The sequence below is a fragment of the Saccopteryx leptura genome, chromosome 5 (assembly GCF_036850995.1).
Source record: "Saccopteryx leptura isolate mSacLep1 chromosome 5, mSacLep1_pri_phased_curated, whole genome shotgun sequence".
NCBI classification, from domain to species: domain Eukaryota; kingdom Metazoa; phylum Chordata; class Mammalia; order Chiroptera; family Emballonuridae; genus Saccopteryx; species Saccopteryx leptura.
The window spans coordinates 149,620,017-149,638,644 of NC_089507.1; the positions used below are offsets into that span (position 1 = coordinate 149,620,017).

General features: G+C 48.1%; 1 protein-coding gene across 1 annotated transcript; it reads left to right on the forward strand.

Annotated features, from left to right (window-relative positions):
- The first annotated feature begins 14,086 nt into the window (after window positions 1–14,086).
- On the forward strand, window positions 14,087–18,225 carry C5H2orf50 (chromosome 5 C2orf50 homolog). The gene is given in 5 exon segments (XM_066386570.1): window positions 14,087–14,292; window positions 15,875–15,888; window positions 15,891–15,913; window positions 18,029–18,064; window positions 18,067–18,225. Coding segments are annotated over 5 exon segments (438 nt in total).
- Window positions 18,226–18,628: the final 403 nt, after the last annotated feature.

An 18,628-nucleotide genomic window follows, 5' to 3' on the forward strand; every position in this document is an offset into this window, starting at 1 on the left:
AACTACACTACCCATAAGTGTTACATCTCCCATTATCTTTTCTTTCCTCTTCCTTTCTCTCTATGAGGGTTGCACTCCAAAACCCTTAACTCTCTCTCTCTCTCCTCTTTTTTCTTTTTTCTTTTTTTAGTGGTTCCCTCTTTTTTCTCTCTCTCTCTCTTTCTTTTCTCCCTCTATATTAGTTTCTTCCTTTCTCCTTTACGTCTCCTCTCATTCAAACCTCAATAACGAACAATATCTTCTCTGGGACTCAAACTTATGAACTTATGTTTGTGGCATTTTGGGGGGTTTTTACTTCACCTTTTTAACACACTAGCAGTGCACCCATCCCTGGCTCTCCATTTTATCTAGTTCTTGTTCTACTAAATACAATAGTAATTTTTTAATTTGTCCCCCCATTTTCCTGTTTCCCTCTTATTCCTCTCATCATAACTCTTAGTCAAACAACACTTAAAAGCAAATCATTTTATTCTTGACCCAATTTTTTTTTCTTATTTGCTTTTTGTGGGCCCATATGCCCTTTTTTTTCTTTCTTTTTTTTTTTTTTTTTTTTGCCCCTTTATTACTTCTCCCCAATTCAGGCCCTCCATTACAGGCATTGTTTGTTCTATTTAGTACAATATAATTCACAGTTCACCACAAGATTTTCTCAAGAAAGAGGGGAGAGGAGAGGAGAGAAGAGGAAAAAAGGAGGGGGGGGGAATAATTTCTTTTTTTTTTAATTTTTATTTAATTTTTATTTCATTATTAATTTTTTTAAAAAAAACAACTCTTTTTGATTTTTGACTTTTTTAAACTTTTTATTCTTTATTAAATCTCATTAATACTATCAACAAAACCACCCTCAGATGCCATTAAGGAAGAGAAAATCGAATATCATGGATACAAAAGAAAGAGAGGTAACACAGCTAGATGAGGAAAAATCTATGGAGAAAAAATTTAATATATTGGAAACCTTGGAGCTAAATGACAGAGAATTCAAGATAGAAATCCTAAAAATCCTCCGAGATATACAAGAAAACACAGAAAGGCAATTTAGGGAGCTCAGAAAACAACTCAATGAACACAAAGAATATATTTCCAAGGAAATTGAAACTATAAAAGCAAATCAAAAAGAGATAAAAAACTCAATTCACGAGCTGAAAAATGAGGTAACAAGCTTAGCTAATAGAACAGGCCAGATAGAAGACAGGGTTAGTGAAATAGAAGACAAGCAACTTGAGGCACAACAGAGAGAAGAAGAAAGGGACTCAAAAATTTAAAAAAATGAGATAGCTCTACAAGAATTATCTGACTCCATCAAAAAGAATAACATAAGAATAATAGGTATATCAGAGGGAGAAGAGAGAGAAAATGGAATGGAGAAAATACTCAAACAAATAATAGATGAGAACTTCCCAAGCCTGTGGAAAGAACTAAAGCCTCAAATTCAAGAAGCAAACAGAACTCCAAGTTTTCTTAACCCCAACAAACCTACTCCAAGGCATATCATAATGAAATTGGCACAAACCAACGGCAAAGAAAAAATTCTCAAGGCACCCAGGGAAAAGAAGAATACAACATATAAAGGAAGGCCCATTAAATTATCATCAGATTTCTCAGCAGAAACTCTACAAGCTAGAAGAGAGTGGACCCCAATATTTAAAGTCCTGAAAGAGAGGAACTTCCAGCCACGAATACTATACCCATCAAAGCTATCCTTTAAATATGAAGGAGAAATAAAAACATTCACAGATACAGAAAAGATGAGGGAATTTATCATCAAAAAACCCCCACTCCAGGAATTACTAAAGGGGATTCTCCAATCAGATACAAAGAACAAAAAAAAAACAAAGCCACAAGTAAAAGCTCCAAGAAGAACACAATAAAACCAAATTTAAACTGTGACAACAACAAAAAGAAAGGGGGGGAGAGGATGGAGATTAACAGTAGCAAAGGACGATGGAGTGCAAAAGTACTCACAAAATCGTGCGCTACAATGAACAGGGTAGGAACCCTTTTCATTACATAAAGGTAACCACCATTGAAAAAACCACCACAGAAGCACATGAGATAAAAAAGATAGCAACAGAGGAAAGATGTATGGAATACAATCAAATAAAAACAAAAGATAGAAAAACGAAAGAGAAGGATCAAACAAGACACAAAACTAACAGAAAGCAATATATAAAATGGCAATAGGGAACTCACAAGTGTCAATAATTATACTAAATGTAAACGGATTAAACTCACCAATAAAAAGGCACAGAGTAGCAGAATGGATTAAAAAAAATCCAACTATATGCTGCCTACAAGAAACTCATCTAAGTAACAAGGATAAAAACAAATTCAAAGTGAAAGGCTGGAAAACAATACTCCAAGCAAATAACATCCAAAAAAAAGCAGGCGTAGCAATACTCATATCTGATAATGCTGACTACAAGACAGCAAAAGTACTCAGAGACAAAAATGGCCATTTCATAATGGCTAAGGGGACACTGAATCAAGAAGACATAACAATTCTTAATATATATGCACCAAACCAAGGAGCACCAAAATATATAAGACAGCTACTTATTTACCTTAAAACAAAAACTGACAAAAATACAATCATACTTGGAGACCTCAATACACCGCTCACGGCTCTAGATCAGTCATCCAAACAGAGAATCAACAAAGATATAGTGGCCTTAAACAAAACACTAGAGCACCTGGATATGATAGACATATACAAAACATTTCATCCCAAAGTGACTGAGTATACATTTTTCTCCAGTGTACATGGATCATTCTCAAGAATTGACCATATGTTGGGCCACAAAAACAACATCAGCAAATTCAGAAAAATCGAAGTTGTACCAAGCATATTTTCTGATCATAAAGCCTTGAAACTAGAATTCAACTGCAAAAAAGAGGAAAAAAATCCCACAAAAATGTGGAAACTAAACAACATACTTTTAAAAAATGAATGGGTCAAAGAAGAAATAAGTGCAGAGATCAAAAGATATATACAGACGAATGAAAATGACAATACGGCATATCAGAATCTATGGGATGCAGCAAAAGCAGTGATAAGAGGGAAGTTCATATCACTTCAAGCATATATGAACAAACAAGAGAGAGCCCAAGTGAACCACTTAACTTCAAACCTTAAGGAACTAGAAAAAGAAGAACAAAGACAACCCAAAACCAGCTGAAGAAAGGAGATAATAAAAATCAGAGCAGAAATAAATGAAATAGAGAACAGAAAAACTATAGAAAAAATTAATAGAACAAGGAGCTGGTTCTTTGAAAAGATCAACAAAATTGACAAACCCTTGGCAAGACTCACCAAAGAAAAAAGAGAAAGAACTCATATAAACAAAATCCAAAATGAAAGAGGAGAAATCACCCCGGATATCATAGATATACAAAGAATTATTGTAGAATACTATGAAAAACTTTATGCCACTAAATTCAACAACCTAGAAGAAATGGATAAATTCCTAGAAAAATACAACCTTCCTAGACTGAGTCAACAAGAAGCAGAAAGCCTAAACAGGCCTATTAGTAGAAAAGAAATAGAAAAAACCATTAAAAACCTCCCCAAAAATAAAAGTCCAGGCCCTGATGGCTATACCAGCGAATTTTATCAAACAGTCAAAGAAGACTTCGTTCCTATTCTACTGAAAGTCTTCCAAAAAATTGAAGAAGAAGCAATACTTCCAAACACATTTTATGAGGCCAACATAACCCTCATACCAAAACCAGGCAAGGACTGCACAAAAAAGAAAACTACAGACCAATATCTCTAATGAATACAGATGCTAAAATACTAAACAAAATACTAGCAAATCAAATACAACAACATATTAAAAAGATAATACATCATGATCAAGTGGGATTTATCCCAGAATCTCAAGGATGGTTCAACATACGTAAAACGGTTAATGTAATACACCATATCAACAAAACAAAGAACAAAAACCACATGATCTTATCAATAGACGCAGAAAAGGCTTTCAATAAAATACAACACAATTTTATGTTTAAGACTCTCAACAAAATGGGTATAGAAGGAAAATATCTCAACATGATAAAGGCCATATAAGATAAACCATCAGCTAACATCATATTAAATGGAACTAAACTGAAGGCTTTCCCCCTTAAATCAGGAACAAGACAGGGTTGTCCACTCTCTCCACTCTTATTTAATGTGGTACTAGAGGTTCTAGCCAGAGCAATCAGACAAGACAAAGAAATAAAAGGCATTCATATCGGAAAAGAAGAAGTAAAGGTATCACTTTTTGCAGATGATATGATCCTATACATCGAAAATCCCAAAGAATCCACAAAAAGACTACTAGAAACAATAAGCCAATACAGTAAGGTTGCAGGATACAAAATTAACATACAGAAGTCAATAGCCTTTCTATATGCCAACAATGAAACATTTGAGAACGAACTCAAAAGAACAATCCCCTTCATGATTGCAACAAAAAAAATAAAATACTTAGGAATAAACATAACAAAGAATGTAAAGGACTTATATAATGAAAACTATAAACCATTGTTAAGGGAAATAGAAAAAGATATAATGAGATGGAAGAATATACCTTGTTCTTGGTTAGGAAGAATAAATATAATCAAGATGGCCATATTACCCAAAGCAATATACAAATTTAATGCAATTCCCATCAAAATGCCAATGACATTTTTTAAAGAAATGGAGCAAAAAATCATCAGATTTATATGGAACTATAAAAAACCCCGAATAGCCAAAGCTATCCTAAAGAAAAAGAATGAAGCTGGGGGCATTACAATACCTGACTTCAAACTATATTATAGGGCCACGACAAAACAGCATGGTATTGGCAGAAAAATAGACACTCAGACCAATGGAACAGAATAGAAAACCCAGAAATAAAACCACATATATATAGTCAAATAATTTTTGATAAAGGGGCCAAGAACACACAATGGAGAAAAGAAAGCCTCTTCAACAAATGGTGCTGGGAAAACTGGAAAGCCTCATGCAAAAGAATGAAACTGGACTACAGTCTGTCCCCCAGTACTAAAATTAACTCAAAATGGATCAAAGATCTAAACATAAGACCTGAAACAATTAAGTGCATAGAAGAAGACATAGGTACTAAACTCATGGACCTGGGTTTTAAAGAGCATTTTATGAATTTGTCTCCAATGGCAAGAGAAGTGAAGGCAAAAATTAATGAATGGGACTACATCAGACTAAGAAGTTTTTGCTCAGCAAGAGGAACTGATAACAAAATAAACAGACAGCCAACTAAATGGGAAATGATATTTTCAAACAACAGCTCAGATAAGGGCCTAATATCCAAAATATACAAAGAACTCATAAAACTCAACAACAAACAAACAATCCAATAAAAAAATGGGAAGAGGACATGAACAGACACTTCTCCCAGGAAGAAATACAAATGGCCAACAGATATATGAAAAGATGCTCATCTTCGTTAGTTATTAGAGAAATGCAAATCAAAACTGCAATGAGATACCACCTCACACCTGTTAGATTAGCTATTATTAACAAGACAGGTAATAACAAATGTTGGAGAGGCTGTGGAGAAAAAGGAACCCTCATACACTGTTGGTGGGAATGTAAAGTAGTACAACCATTATGGAAGAAAGTATGGTGGTTCCTCAAAAAACTGAAAATAGAATTACCTTATGATCCAGCAATCCCTCTACTGGGTATATATCCCAAAAACTCAGAAACATTGATACGTAAAGACACATGCAGCCCCATGTTCATTGCAGCATTGTTCACAGTGGCCAGGACATGGAAACAACCAAAAAGCCTGTCAATAGGTGACTGGATAAAGAAGATGTGGCACATATACACTATGGAATACTACTCAGCCATAAGAAATGATGACATCGGATCATTTACAGCAAAATGGTGGGATCTTGATAACATTATACGAAGTGAAATAAGCAAATCAGAAAAAACCAGGAACTGCATTATTCCATACGTAGGTGGGACATAAAAGTGAAACTAAGAGACATTGATAAGAGTGTGGTGGTTACGGGGGGAGGGGGGAGAGGGATAGGGGAAGGGGGAAGGGGAGGGGCACAAAGAAAACTAGATAGAAGGTGACAGGACAATCTGACTTTGGGTGATGGGTATGCAACATAAGTGAACGACAAGATAACCTGGAGTTGTTATCTTTGAATATATGTATCCTGATTTATTGATGTCGCCCCATTAAAAATAAAATTATTAAAAAAAAATGATAGGCGATTTTTCAAAGAGATAAAAAAGAAAAATAAAATTTATTTCAAAATAGAAGAAATGGGAAATAATTAAAGCAGGATAAACAGAACATCTGAAATAGAATTGTAGAAAAATCCAAGTTATCGATAATTATGAAAAGTATAAATGAACTAAACTTGAGAGATAGAAGTTGTCAGACTGAATTTTTTTTTTAATTTAGGACAGCTTGATGCTGTTTATGAGAGAAACACCTCAAGCATACAGACTCTCATAATTCAAAATAAATGGACAGGGAAAGAAAAATCAGTCAAACATTTATTAATAGAAAAAAAGGACAGTGCACTTTATAAGACAGCAAAGTTACTACCTAATGATGAGAGGCAGCAGAAAGGTTTATAATAATCTTGAGCTTGATACATTGGACACCATGGCCCCAAAACAGATCAAAACCTACACTGTCAGGACCCTGTTATTACTCACAGAAAGAGAACGGAACACGCTGAAGAACCAGCATGGTGAGGATTCAGGGAAACGCTACCTCGAATGGGTGCTCATTATCGAGGAGGAAAACGCCCTCTGTGCATCAGGACAGCAGGCCTGCCCCGAAAGTCTAGATACCGCTGGGATTCTAGAAGTTTCTGAACCACTGAGGTCGAGGATCCTTTGAAAAACTGATGGCAACCACAGATCCTCTCCCCACCACAAAACTGCACACCTGCAGAGAATACGACAAATGATAACAAGGGTTTTACAGACGCCTTGAAGGACACCCTGAAACTTTTCAGGGTGCCTGATATACAGAGATGGAGGTGGGGCACCCGGCACCCATGCCGTGGGAGAATGTCTGGAGAGACCAGGGGCTCGTCTTGGAGGAAAGGCAACTCATTGGCGGTCTGAGAGACATCCTCAACTACTCGGACAGCCATCACGTGTCATTCTTGGCAGCTCTAGAGGGCAGAACAGAGGCCAGGGAGCAGAATCAGTAAGAAAGGCGTTCCTAAGGGGAAAGTGCTGGAACCAAGCTCTCTGCCATGGCAATAGTCTGACAGAGGCAAGTGGGGGGGGGGGGCACTGCAGAAGGGACCGCTGCCCCCTGAGGGATGCTGGCCCCATGACCTCAGATCTGCCCTTCCAAGCCCTTGGAATCCTAAGGCTCAAACCAGGAAGGCTCATGTGAGAGAGGGATATGCCTGCCTCCCTCGCTCCTTCCACAGCTGTTTACTGAGCACCTACTACACACCAGGCACCATTCTGGCCGGAGATGCACCTGCAACGTTTTACCTTTATTGAGGGAAACAGACAAGAAGGAAAATAATACGAGTGATACATGCTAAGAAGGAAAGAACGTGGGGACAGAGACTGCCAGAGAGCTGGGTGGGGCGCTCATTATTAGTGGTCACAGTTTATGAGGGATGATTTGTGATCTGAGACCCGAGTGGCACATGAATTGCCAAGCACGGGGCAGGGGGTGAGGGAGGTACCAAGGTCCAACCAGCAGGAAGATGTAAGGTGAGGCCAGCCTGGTGGAGCTGGCACGCAGGTGCGGTCCCGAGGCTGAGGGAAAGTCTTGCTTCAGTTTCTATTGGGGACAACGATCATGTGCTGGCTTAAATGAGCTCCCAGCTGTTGATGGCTAAGATCTGCATAATTGTTGAGAAAGTGAAAATCAGGCCCGCTGGCAGGCAAACCAAGATAAACAAGGCTCCCAACGGGGCATGGGGCACGAACAAAGAACCTGGCCAGGCCAGCGGCAGCTGCAGAGGACAGTGACTACCTCTCTCTTCCAGTGGGCCAGTCTCCCAACACAAGGCCGTACAGGGTACCTTTCCAGGGCGGCCTTCGGTTCCTCGCTGGGAGCTGTCCTAGCTGCAACAAGGCTTGCAGAGCCAGCACTGGGGACCCTCTGGGGACCACAGGGATGTCCTCAGGGTCACTCTACCCAGTGGGCTTCATACAATCATAATGACATGAGCCAGCCTTACCCTCACTAGCTGCCAGGGAGGTCTCTAAGAACTTTACACGTAACCTGTGACACTTCACGTCTGACATAACCCCATTGGGTGACTGTTTTGATTACCATTTTCTTCCAAAGGGAGAGGTTCTGAGACACAAAAACTAGAAATTGGCGGGGCAGGGACTTGGCCCAGCCTGCCCCATGGAGGCGCCGTGTCCTCCTGCACAGCCTCGCCGGCCTTGCCACACGGCACTCTGCATTTTGAGTGTCAGTGCAGATGGGTGAGCAGGGGCAGGCAGGGACACTCCCCTGCCATCTAGACCACTAAGTGCTTGCCCGCTGTCTTTCTCTGTGTCTTACCACCTTCCTGCATATGAAATTTCTAAATGAATTGCAGCCCTAATGCAAAATGCAAGAGGCATCCCATTCTAGGACACTGGATCTCAGGGACATCGCAAGATGCAAACACAAACACGGTCTCCTTCCCAGGAGGCAGACCTCACTCTACCGAGAGAGGGGCCTACAGTTCAGACACACCATGAAGGCTAATCATCTGGAGCAAATATCCTCCTGGACAGACGGTGCAGCCACGGATGCTGAGGGCCCCCGCCCAGGGCTGGGCTAGGTCCGCGGAGTCTCCCAGGGACCTCAGCTGAGTACAGATTTCCCCACCAGTTCACAGAACCTACCTGTCTGAGGCAGCTGTTGGCCTCTGCAGGAATCAAAGCAAGGCTAATATGGGCAACGTAATAAGCAGGAGATTGTGAAAGTTCCATTAGTCGACAAAATATTCTTCTGCCCAACTTGGTTTCACAGCCCCCAAGCGAACGCTTGTATCTCCCCACTGTTCACTTCAAATATTACTTCCTCCTCCAATCACCATCAGTGATTATCCTTTAACAAGTCTCCCCTCCCTGCCCTGATCGGAACAGAAGATTCCCCCTGGGAAAAGGACACAGGAGCAGCGAAAAGAGGCCTCCACAGCATGCTGTCAGACAGACGCCATGCGGCCTGACTTTCTGGGCTGTGTCCTGTCACTTGTCACAGAGGCTGCATCTGTCCCAGCCTCCCCACCCACCAGACCTGAGAACACAGATATCCCATCTCTGTCCCTTCCTTGAAAACCAAGGAGGGGCATTCCCATCCATCCTTTCCTCTTCCCCAGCTCCTAGCCCTTGTCCTCGGAGGAGACAGCTCACCGTGACCCTCAGGCACCTGTTCCAGGGGGCTCAGGCGGTTCACCAAGAGGCTGTGGAGACAGCGCACAGACCTAGGCCTGGTGGACAGCCGAGCACAGTGGCCAGGACAAGGTGGCCGAGTCTGTGCTTCTCTGACTGACTTCCCCCTCCCCCAGCAAACTCCTCCGGACTGTAGTTGTCTCATCTGTAGACTGGAGACAGCCACACCTGTCTGTCTGAGTCAGGGCTCTGCGGGGAACGTGTATGTGCGTATGTAAAGAGCTTTGTTATAAGGACTTGGCTCCTGTGCTTAGGGAGGCCGAGAAGTCCCCGGATATGAGGCTGGTGAGCTGGAGGCCTGGGAGAGTCCAAGGTGTAAGTTCTAGTCCAAATACACCCAAAAAGAGCTGATTTTTCAGCTCAAGTCCAAAGGCAAGAGACCGACGTGCCAGCTCAGCACTCAGGCAGGAAGAGCTCCCTCTCACTCAGCTTCTCTGCGCCAGTCATGTCTTCAACTGACTGGGTGAGGCCCACCCACACTGGGGACCCCAGGGCCATGTGCCTTACTCAGTCAACTGATCCAAACATGAGTCTCATCTGGAGACACTGTCATAGACAAACTTAAGGTAATGTTTGATCAATTGTTCCAGTCAATGACTCATAAAATTAGCTAACACACTACCTCCTCTGGTTGTTGCTAGGATTAAATAAAATTGAGCATTTAGGTGCTTAAAGTCACACCCAAGGTGTAGGACCCAGCAGCACCACCACCATCACCAGCAGAACCAGGACACGGGAGCTTTATTCCTACTTTTCCTTTTCCCTTTTCTTTTTTTGAGAGGAGGGGAGGCAGAGACAGACTCCTGCATGCACTCCACTGGAATCCAGCTGACAAGCCCACTCGGGGGCGATGCTCTGCCCATCTGAGGCATTGCTCCATTGCTCAGCAACTGAGCTCTTCTTAGCACCTGAGGCAAATTAAGCTATGGCTGTAGGAGGAAAAGAAAGAGAGAAGCAAGAGGGGGAAGGAGGCCCCTGGGGGGCCTTTGGTAAGTGGCTCCTCACCATTAGGACTGTGGGCGGGACCTTGAGTGGGGGGGTGAGGAGATGGGTTGCTGCTGGTGGTTTGAGGGGAGAAGGTCACGCAAACAGTCTAAGTGTGGACACGGCATCTGAATGGGGAGCAGCCCAGACGGGATGCAGAGACGGGGCAGGGACATGTGCAAGTTGACACAGTGACTCCAATACCCCTCTGCCCAGGTGCGGGGCAGGAGGGTACTCCAGGACATCAGAGGGTGGGGACTTGGACCCACACAACCCCAGGACTGAAGGGACCTCAGGTTGTCAGCCTCAGCTCGGGCTCAGCGAAGACTCCCCTGCAGCAGTAGTTTCTGCTGAAGTCCCCTCTGTGGCAGGGATGTCACACTCACCCCCGCTCCACTTCGGGGACAGCCTTCAGCCTTGGGGAGCAGCGGAGGATCTGGATGGCAACATCCCTGACAGAAGGTATGCCCTCCGCCCGGGTCTGCCCACCCACCAGGCTGAGAGAGCTCGTGCCTGTAGAGGCTCTCAGGTAGGCAGGGCTATAAGCAGGTGTCCCCACCTTGACCACAGCCATTGGGGTGCCTGCACCACTGAAACACTTCAGTCAGACTTGCCAGTCAGGCTTCCTTTCTGTTTTTTTTTTTTTTTTCTTCATTTTTCTGAAGTTGGAAACAGGAGGCAGTCAGACAGATTCCTGCATGCGCCCGACCGGGATCCACCCGGCATGCTCACCGGGGGCGATGCTCTGCCCATCTGGGGCATCGCTCTGCCACAATCAGAGCCATTCTAGCGCCTGAGGCAGAAGCCACAGAACCATCCTCAGCGCCCGGGCAAACTTTGCTCCAATGGAGCCTTGGATGTGGGAGGGGAAGAGAGAGACAGAGAGGAAGGAGAGGGGGAGGGGTGGAGAAGCAGATAGGCACTTCTCCTGTGTGCCCTGGCCGGGAATCGAACCCGGGAATCCTACACGCCAGGCCGACGCTCTACCACTGAGCCAACCAGCCAGGGCCAGGCTCCCTTTCTGTCTGGTCATTCTGCCCACTCCAGCTGCCCCTAAAGGCCAGGTAGGCAAGGCCAAGGTCACCTCCTGCCCCAGCAGGACAGGGCAGTGCAAAGGTGGGCTCCCAACCGAGGCCTCCTGCCTGCCTGGCCCCAAAACCCATGCGACAGTAGGCCGTGGGCCGGGCATGGGGTCCCTGTGAAAGACAGAGGACAGGAGGTTACAGCTCTACTGGGGAGGGTCTTCTTAGATACACACACTGAGCTCCTGAGCCAGAGGAGGGAGGACTCACCTTCTGGGCTGGTCAGAGGAGGGAGTGCCTGCCTTTGGCCTGGAATGATGGACACCTGAACTTCCCCCTGCCAGCTGCAGTCCCAGAGACCTGCCTCTGCTGCCCAGTTAACCCCACCCCCCAACCCCACCTCCACCCCCTGTCACTCACCCCAGCTTCCTAAGCTGCCCACCCCAGGCTGATTCTCCCCAATTGCCCCAGCTCCTTGAGCTCTACTGCCAGCGTGGCCTCAGGCAGAGACACCTGGGAGACCAGCGGCCACCCCACCACCAGTTCTGCCGGCTCAGCATGGCAGGGTTCAGCTCTAACTGTTGTCTAACATTTAAAGTGTCCCCTGCCCAGATCCACTGTTCCTTTGTCCAACACCTGGAGGAAACCTTCTCCAGATGCTACACTCATGTTCTGTCTTAGTTAGGAAATGGTCATAGAGAAGCAAAGTGCCACAGATCCTAGAGGCTTCTGGCTTCCTACCAGGGGCCCTGGGATGAAGAGGTAATTGCTGATTCCAGACCAGAGGTTGCAAAGCTCCAGGCTGCCCCCTGCTGTCCCAGACGTGTGTTGCAATGCAATCAATCCCAATTCAACGTCTTTCCTAACATGCCTTTAGCTACAGAATAATGATGATAAAGAGGAGGCCCCAGAATGTTTCCTCTAGTGCTTAAAAGTGGCCCCAACCTCGGAAACCCACAGTCTTCAGAATATAAACCACTGAGTGTATATTTCGGTAGCCAGAATAAAACCGTTTATGTGGGATGCTTTTCCCCTGCAAATAACAACTCCTCTACCTGGAGCACTGCAATGGCCACCTCACCTGCTTCTTGTCCTCTTCCTGATGTTTCTTTATCCTGCAACTCACTCCCCTGGGGCTGTGAGCCAGCAGCATCGTGCCCACTGCACGCAAACCCTGGGCACAGCTCCAAACAGAGTCCCACCTGTGGCCTGGGACCCACCCTCCAGCCTCAGTCCTGGCCTCTTCCTCCAGTTTCCCCCAAATACTGCCGGGCTCTCTCTTGCATCCAAGCCTTTGCACTCACCCCAAAGTCTCTGCCTGGAAGTTCCTTTCCTAGCTCCTTGGTGCTCTTAGATGAACGCAGAAGCCTGACGAGGTGCCAGGGCTGGCACACAGAGCGAGCTCAGATGTGCTGGCTGAACTTGCCCCGCGCCCCAGGGTGCCTTGTGCACATCTCCCCATGCCCGGCTGGATCGGCCTCGGGAAGGACAGTGAAGCTGCTGTCACGTTCAGCACAGAGCGGGAAGCTGTGGGACCTGAAGGCTGGGGCAGAAGCCACCAGAGGTGTCTGAGGGTGTCAGCCAAGCCCGGCTGAGACACCTGGGGCCACAGGGCAAATTCAGGCTGCCTGGGTAAGAGCAGTCACAGCTCCCGGTTCAGAACCTGAGCCCCCCACCTGGGTTCTCCCTGTTTCCTTCAGATGGTCTCAACTCAAGGCTGAGGGTCAGACAGTAACTAAGGGACCTCAGGCAGTCACTCGCCCATGCTGGTGAGGGCCCCAGTGTCTTCATCTAAAGAGTGAGGGTAGGAATTCCTGCCCAGGGTGGCGGGGAGGGTCCTGGTTGGGAAGGAGGAGCGCTTTGTAAAGCCGCCAGGTTTCCGCAGTGGGAATAGATTGATTAATCATGTGGTGTCGCCAATGTTCCCTCACCTGGCCTAACTCCTAACAGCTTCCCCATCCCCAGAGAGCGTGCCACAGGGCCTCTGACCTGTAAGCACACCCAGCCTATCACGCCGCACCCCAGCCTCTCAGGGGCACACCCGAGAGGCAGAACAGCTTCATTACTGTTCCTTCACATGCCTCAGAAGGGCAGTGGCTCCCAAAGTCCTGTGGTAACGACCGAGGATCAGGAGGCTGATCCTCTCAGACAAAACCCACGTCCTGTCTGAGAGCTGGGGTCTTTCCCTCCTGCCCCAGAAGTCAGGCCTCTGGGCCCCTCCAGCTCCCCAGTGCTGTACTGAGGTCTGCAGTTGGGGGTCTGGGGGCACAGCCAAGGGGCAGCTGAGCTGGGCACGGCAGAGACTCAGGAACTCTCCCCATGCCACCCTGGGGCTCAGATGTAACACACGCGCATGCACGCACACATGCACACACACACACACACACACACACACTCACACACATGGCCCGCCATTTCCTGGGCACACTGGGAAGCTGCCCTGTCCCCAGGACAAAAGTCAACAGAGGTAAGAGCTCAAAACACAACTGGGCTTAGCTGCTGTCCCAGCCTGGAGGGCCCGGTCCCCTCGGCCACTCTGAGCTCTCCGGGTCCAGAGGGGCGGTGACAAGGACCCCTGCAGAGGCTCTCCTGGTGACAGGAAAGAGGGGGAGTCTCAGAAGACGCCCAAGCTCAAGCACAAGTGCCGGTCGCTCTCTCTCATACACATACACACATGCGCGCACACGCACCCGTGGGAAGCCACCCCATCTCTGGGCTCCAGAAAACCACATCAGCTGGGTACTGACTACCTTCCACCGGGCCACCAGCCTTCATCCCCACCAGGGCCCAGGGTGGCCTGGCCCCACCCACTGGTGGTGTGCAGCAGGACAAGCTGTGGAGGGAGCTGCAGGAGGCCGAGAGGCGGGGCCAGAAGCACTGGTGAGTGCATGTCCCGCCCACCCTTCATACCTGAGCCCCAGCCTGACTCCAGCCCTACTTGGGGTCCAGGAAGCTTCTGGAGAAGGAGAGACTGAGGTCAGAGGGGAGCCAAGCAAAGTGCGTTGGTGGGAAAGTGCCAGGGCCCAGGAGCGGAGAGCCTGGGATGAGAGTAGAGAGCTGGCCTCGGGCCTGGAGAGGAGAGGGAGAGGCAAGTAAGGGTCAGGGAGCGTAGCCAGTGCATCTTTGCAGTGTTCACTGTGGGGGTCTCACCCAGGCCTTTGGAACACCCCCACCCAGCTGGGGTCCCATCCCATCCTCTGGAACACCCCCACCCAGCTGGGGTCCCATCCCGTCCCCTGGAATACCCCCACCCAGCTGGGGTCCCATCCCGTCCCCTGGAATACCCCCACCCAGCTGGGATCTCATCCCGTCCCCTGGAATACCCCCACCCAGCTCGGGTCCCATCCCGTCCTCTGGAACACCCCCACCCAGCTCGGGTCCCATCCCGTCCCCTGGAACACCCCCACCCAGCTCGGGTCCCATCCCGTCCCCTGGAACACCCCCACCCAGCTGGGGTCCCATCCCGTCCTCTGGAACACCCCCACCCAGCTGGGGTCCCATCCCGTCCTCTGGAACACCCCCACCCAGCTGGGGTCCCATCCCGTCCCCTGGAATACCCCCACCCTGTCCTCTGGAATACCCCCACCCAGCTGGGGTCCCATCCCGTCCCCTGGAATACCCCCACCCTGTCCTCTGGAACACCCCCACCCAGCTGGGGTCCCATCCCGTCCCCTGGAATACCCCCACCCTGTCCTCTGGAATACCCCCACCCAGCTGGACCCAGCAGGCCAGGAAGCTGGGACAGCCATCTGGAGAGAGATGCTGGCCGGCTGACCCACAGGGAGGACATCCCTTCCTGCATTCACTGGACCCAACAACGCCCACTGCAAGCTGCAGTGGGGACAGACAGGCAGACAGGGAGGGCAGCCAAAAGCAGGTGCAGAAACAGGGAAAAGACCAGAAACTGACTCTAGCCCAGGGGGCTCAGGGACAGTGAGAACTGGGGCAGAGAAGACTACTTTTATTATGAGTCTTAAGAATCATTTTGACTTTTACAAAGTAGATTAAAATAAAAATTACCAGCACAAGTAACTGGTTTCTTGTGGTCACTCTCTCTTTTTCCTGCTTTCCCCACCTCCCTCACCACATCCCCTGGAAGGTGACATGGATTTGGGGAAGTGACAGCCCATTTTTCCTCACAAAACACTTGAGGACTCCCCCAGTGGCCTGGTGACAAGGCAGAAGCACGTGGTCAGAGTGCATCACTCACTGGTTTCCTCACGATCCTGTCACAGTTTCCACTCCAGGAAACACCCCTGGGTATGGAAATGTGTTCCTTTTATAACATGAACCATAAACACTTGCTTGATGCATGGACTTTGTTTCCCTTAAAAATTATTTTCATTCCTTCATGAGGTAATAAACACGTCAGTGGCATCGACTGATACATCTGACACAGCGAACGTCACCTGTGACAATGTCACCGGAAGAACTGACTCTGCCAATGTGCTTTCCTCTGCAGGGCTCAGAACTGGAGCTCCTGAAAGACTCTGACCCCACGGTAAGCCGAAGTTCCTTCCCCTCAGCCTCACTGGCACTCGGAAGGTGCGTTCACTCACCAAACATTTATTGAGAATCCACGGTATACTAGATGCTGGGGTGTGTGGAGACAGATAAAAAACAGTCTTGTTCCAAGAAACCTGGAGTTTGAAGGGGAAAAAAAAATACTTGTGTGGAGCACTTAGAAGTTAATTTTTCCTGATGTTCCTTGATTATAGTAAGATGAACCAACTGGAAATGATGGCCATCTGCTGCTGAACTATCTTCCCCTCTTGAGGACATCAGCACTGTGTGGTGACATGTGGCGTGCCCCACTTGGACATGAGTTGGGGTAAAATATTTTGTGAACTAATTCCTGCCTCAAAGAGCACAACCTCCGATCTATCTTATTTGAATAATTTCCCCTAAACTGCAAACCTGATCACATCTCTCCCCAGCTTAAAATCCTTCAATAAGCCTGTACCTTTCAGACGAACTGAAGTTTAATCCTGCTTCCCTCGCTCATCCCACACTCTCTTCTCCACACCTATGTGTATGCCGTTCCCTGCCTGAAACGCTCCTCCCCACCTGTCAGCCTGACGGACTCTTAGTCATCCTTCAAGACCCCACTCAAATGCCTCCTCTCCTGGGAAACCTCCCCTTCCTAAGCGGGTTTCTCCAGCTCACTATGTTCTGTACTCACTGGCATATCTAACCCATTCCTTCGGTATCGTGTGTCATGCCACAGTGATCCACTGCATCAGGCTGTGGGCTCCCTAGGAGAAAGAACAAAGGGGACTTCATTCCTGCACCCTCACCTACCCCCCGTGTCCAGTAAAGTAACACTGAGTTGTGCTGGGTGAGTGAGCAAACGGAAGGAGGAATCTGGCCGTAAGAAGAGTGGTCGGAGAACCATGTGGAAAATGAGCGGGTAGTGAGTCAACCAAGGTGGTGGCCACAGTGACACGGATCTTGCAAAGGTTAGGGAAGGGTTCACGTTGGCAGTGCTGGCCTTGCTGGGTTTCTGTCTGCTCTGGGATAGAAAGTTCAGCTCATGGGTCCTGTCATCCTACGCTGAGCTCCTGTTTTGGGCCTCCACCCTACAGAGCCTCTCGGTGCTAAGGGCCACGTGGCACCTGACCACAGAGAGCCGCATTATGCCTGGCACCGGGGACTCCTCCGCACAGACTTTCCCAGGAGAAAGCCAGAATCTCATTACAGAACTGGTCCTGCCCCTTCTACTTGACACAAAGCAGCCCTAAGTTGACCACAAACAGTGGCGGGGAGGGCTGAGGGCCTGCCCCGCTCTCCAGATCGTTCCGAAGTCTTACATTCACTCCCTGGTCACCCATCAGTTACAGAAGTCCCCAGAATGCATAAATCCCAATGTTCAGAGCAGCACTCCTCACGAGACCTCACACTGGAAACAACACAAACACAGACTAGATAAACAATCTGAGGAATATCCATAGAAATTGCACAACTGAATACCCTGTGCCAGGGGAATGAATGAACGGCAACCCACACAAAAACACGGATCAATCTCCCAGTGCCCTTTGAGTGAAAGAACCCACACACAATCCCATGTAGATCAAGTTCAAAACCAGACCCCACCAACCTGAGGTGTGAGCGGTGGAGTCCAGGTAGCCTTGGGGTAGGGGTGGGGGACAGTGACTGAGGGGCAAGGAGGCATCTCGGGGCTGACCCTGTTCTACATCCTGAGCTGAGTACACAGGCGTGTTCACCTGGTGCAAATTTGTAGAACTGGACAGGTACAATTTGTGTCCTTCTCTGTGTGTGTGTTAAAGTTCAAGAAAAACCACCAAACACCAAACCCAGCCTGCACGGGCTCTACAGCTCAACGCTTGAGCGAGCACAGAAGCCAATGGTCTTTCCATGCTCCGCCCCTCGAGAGCCCGCACTTGTGTACGATAACCGGCTTCACCCCTGACTTACCGGAATGCAGCTGGGGGGGCTTGCCCCGAGGGTCCCTTCAGGTACCCCGCACTGCCCTAACAATGCTAATGAAGGGTCTGTCTTTAAAAACAAAACAAAAAGAATAAAACCCGTGGCACTGCCACCACATATGTCTTAGGTGTTTTCCACCCTTGTGACAGGAACTGTCCCCTCTCCTCAGGGTGGTAAGAAGGGGCCCGTCAAGCTGCCGGAGCATTTCAAGTACCTCCCTTTCCTGTCACTGTCCGGCTTTCCTCTAACCGGGCTGTGGGCAGCAGGGTGGACACACCTCTGGGAAAAACTCTTACTGGCCTGGATTACTTCTTCGTGGAAGGAGTCTGGAAAAAGAAGCTGGAAGAGGAGCTGCAGCCTGTGTAGGAGGGGCGGGGGGGAGGGGAGGCAAGGAGAGGGAGGGGAGGAGGGAGGCAAGGAGGGGGGGGTCGCAGCCCCAGGTGGGTGAGTGTGTGTGCGGTAGAGGGAGGCTGCAGCTGACCATGGCCCCCGCAATGTCGGGAGAGTCCCTCTAGAAGTAGACACTCATTACAGGCTGGAGAGACATGGGGGTGGGGTGGGAGGGGTGTGCACAACAGAACGCCAGTCCCCGTTGACATGTTCCAGTTGGGTGCGGGGCTGGGCCTTGAACACCTTCCTGCAGGGCCAAAGCCTGGCTCTACCTGGAAGAACCTGCCCCCACACTTTCAGGAGCCAGTGCCTACAAATCCCAACAACATTTTGCTAGTTTGTACTAGGTAGGGGAAGCACCATATAAGGAACACCTACT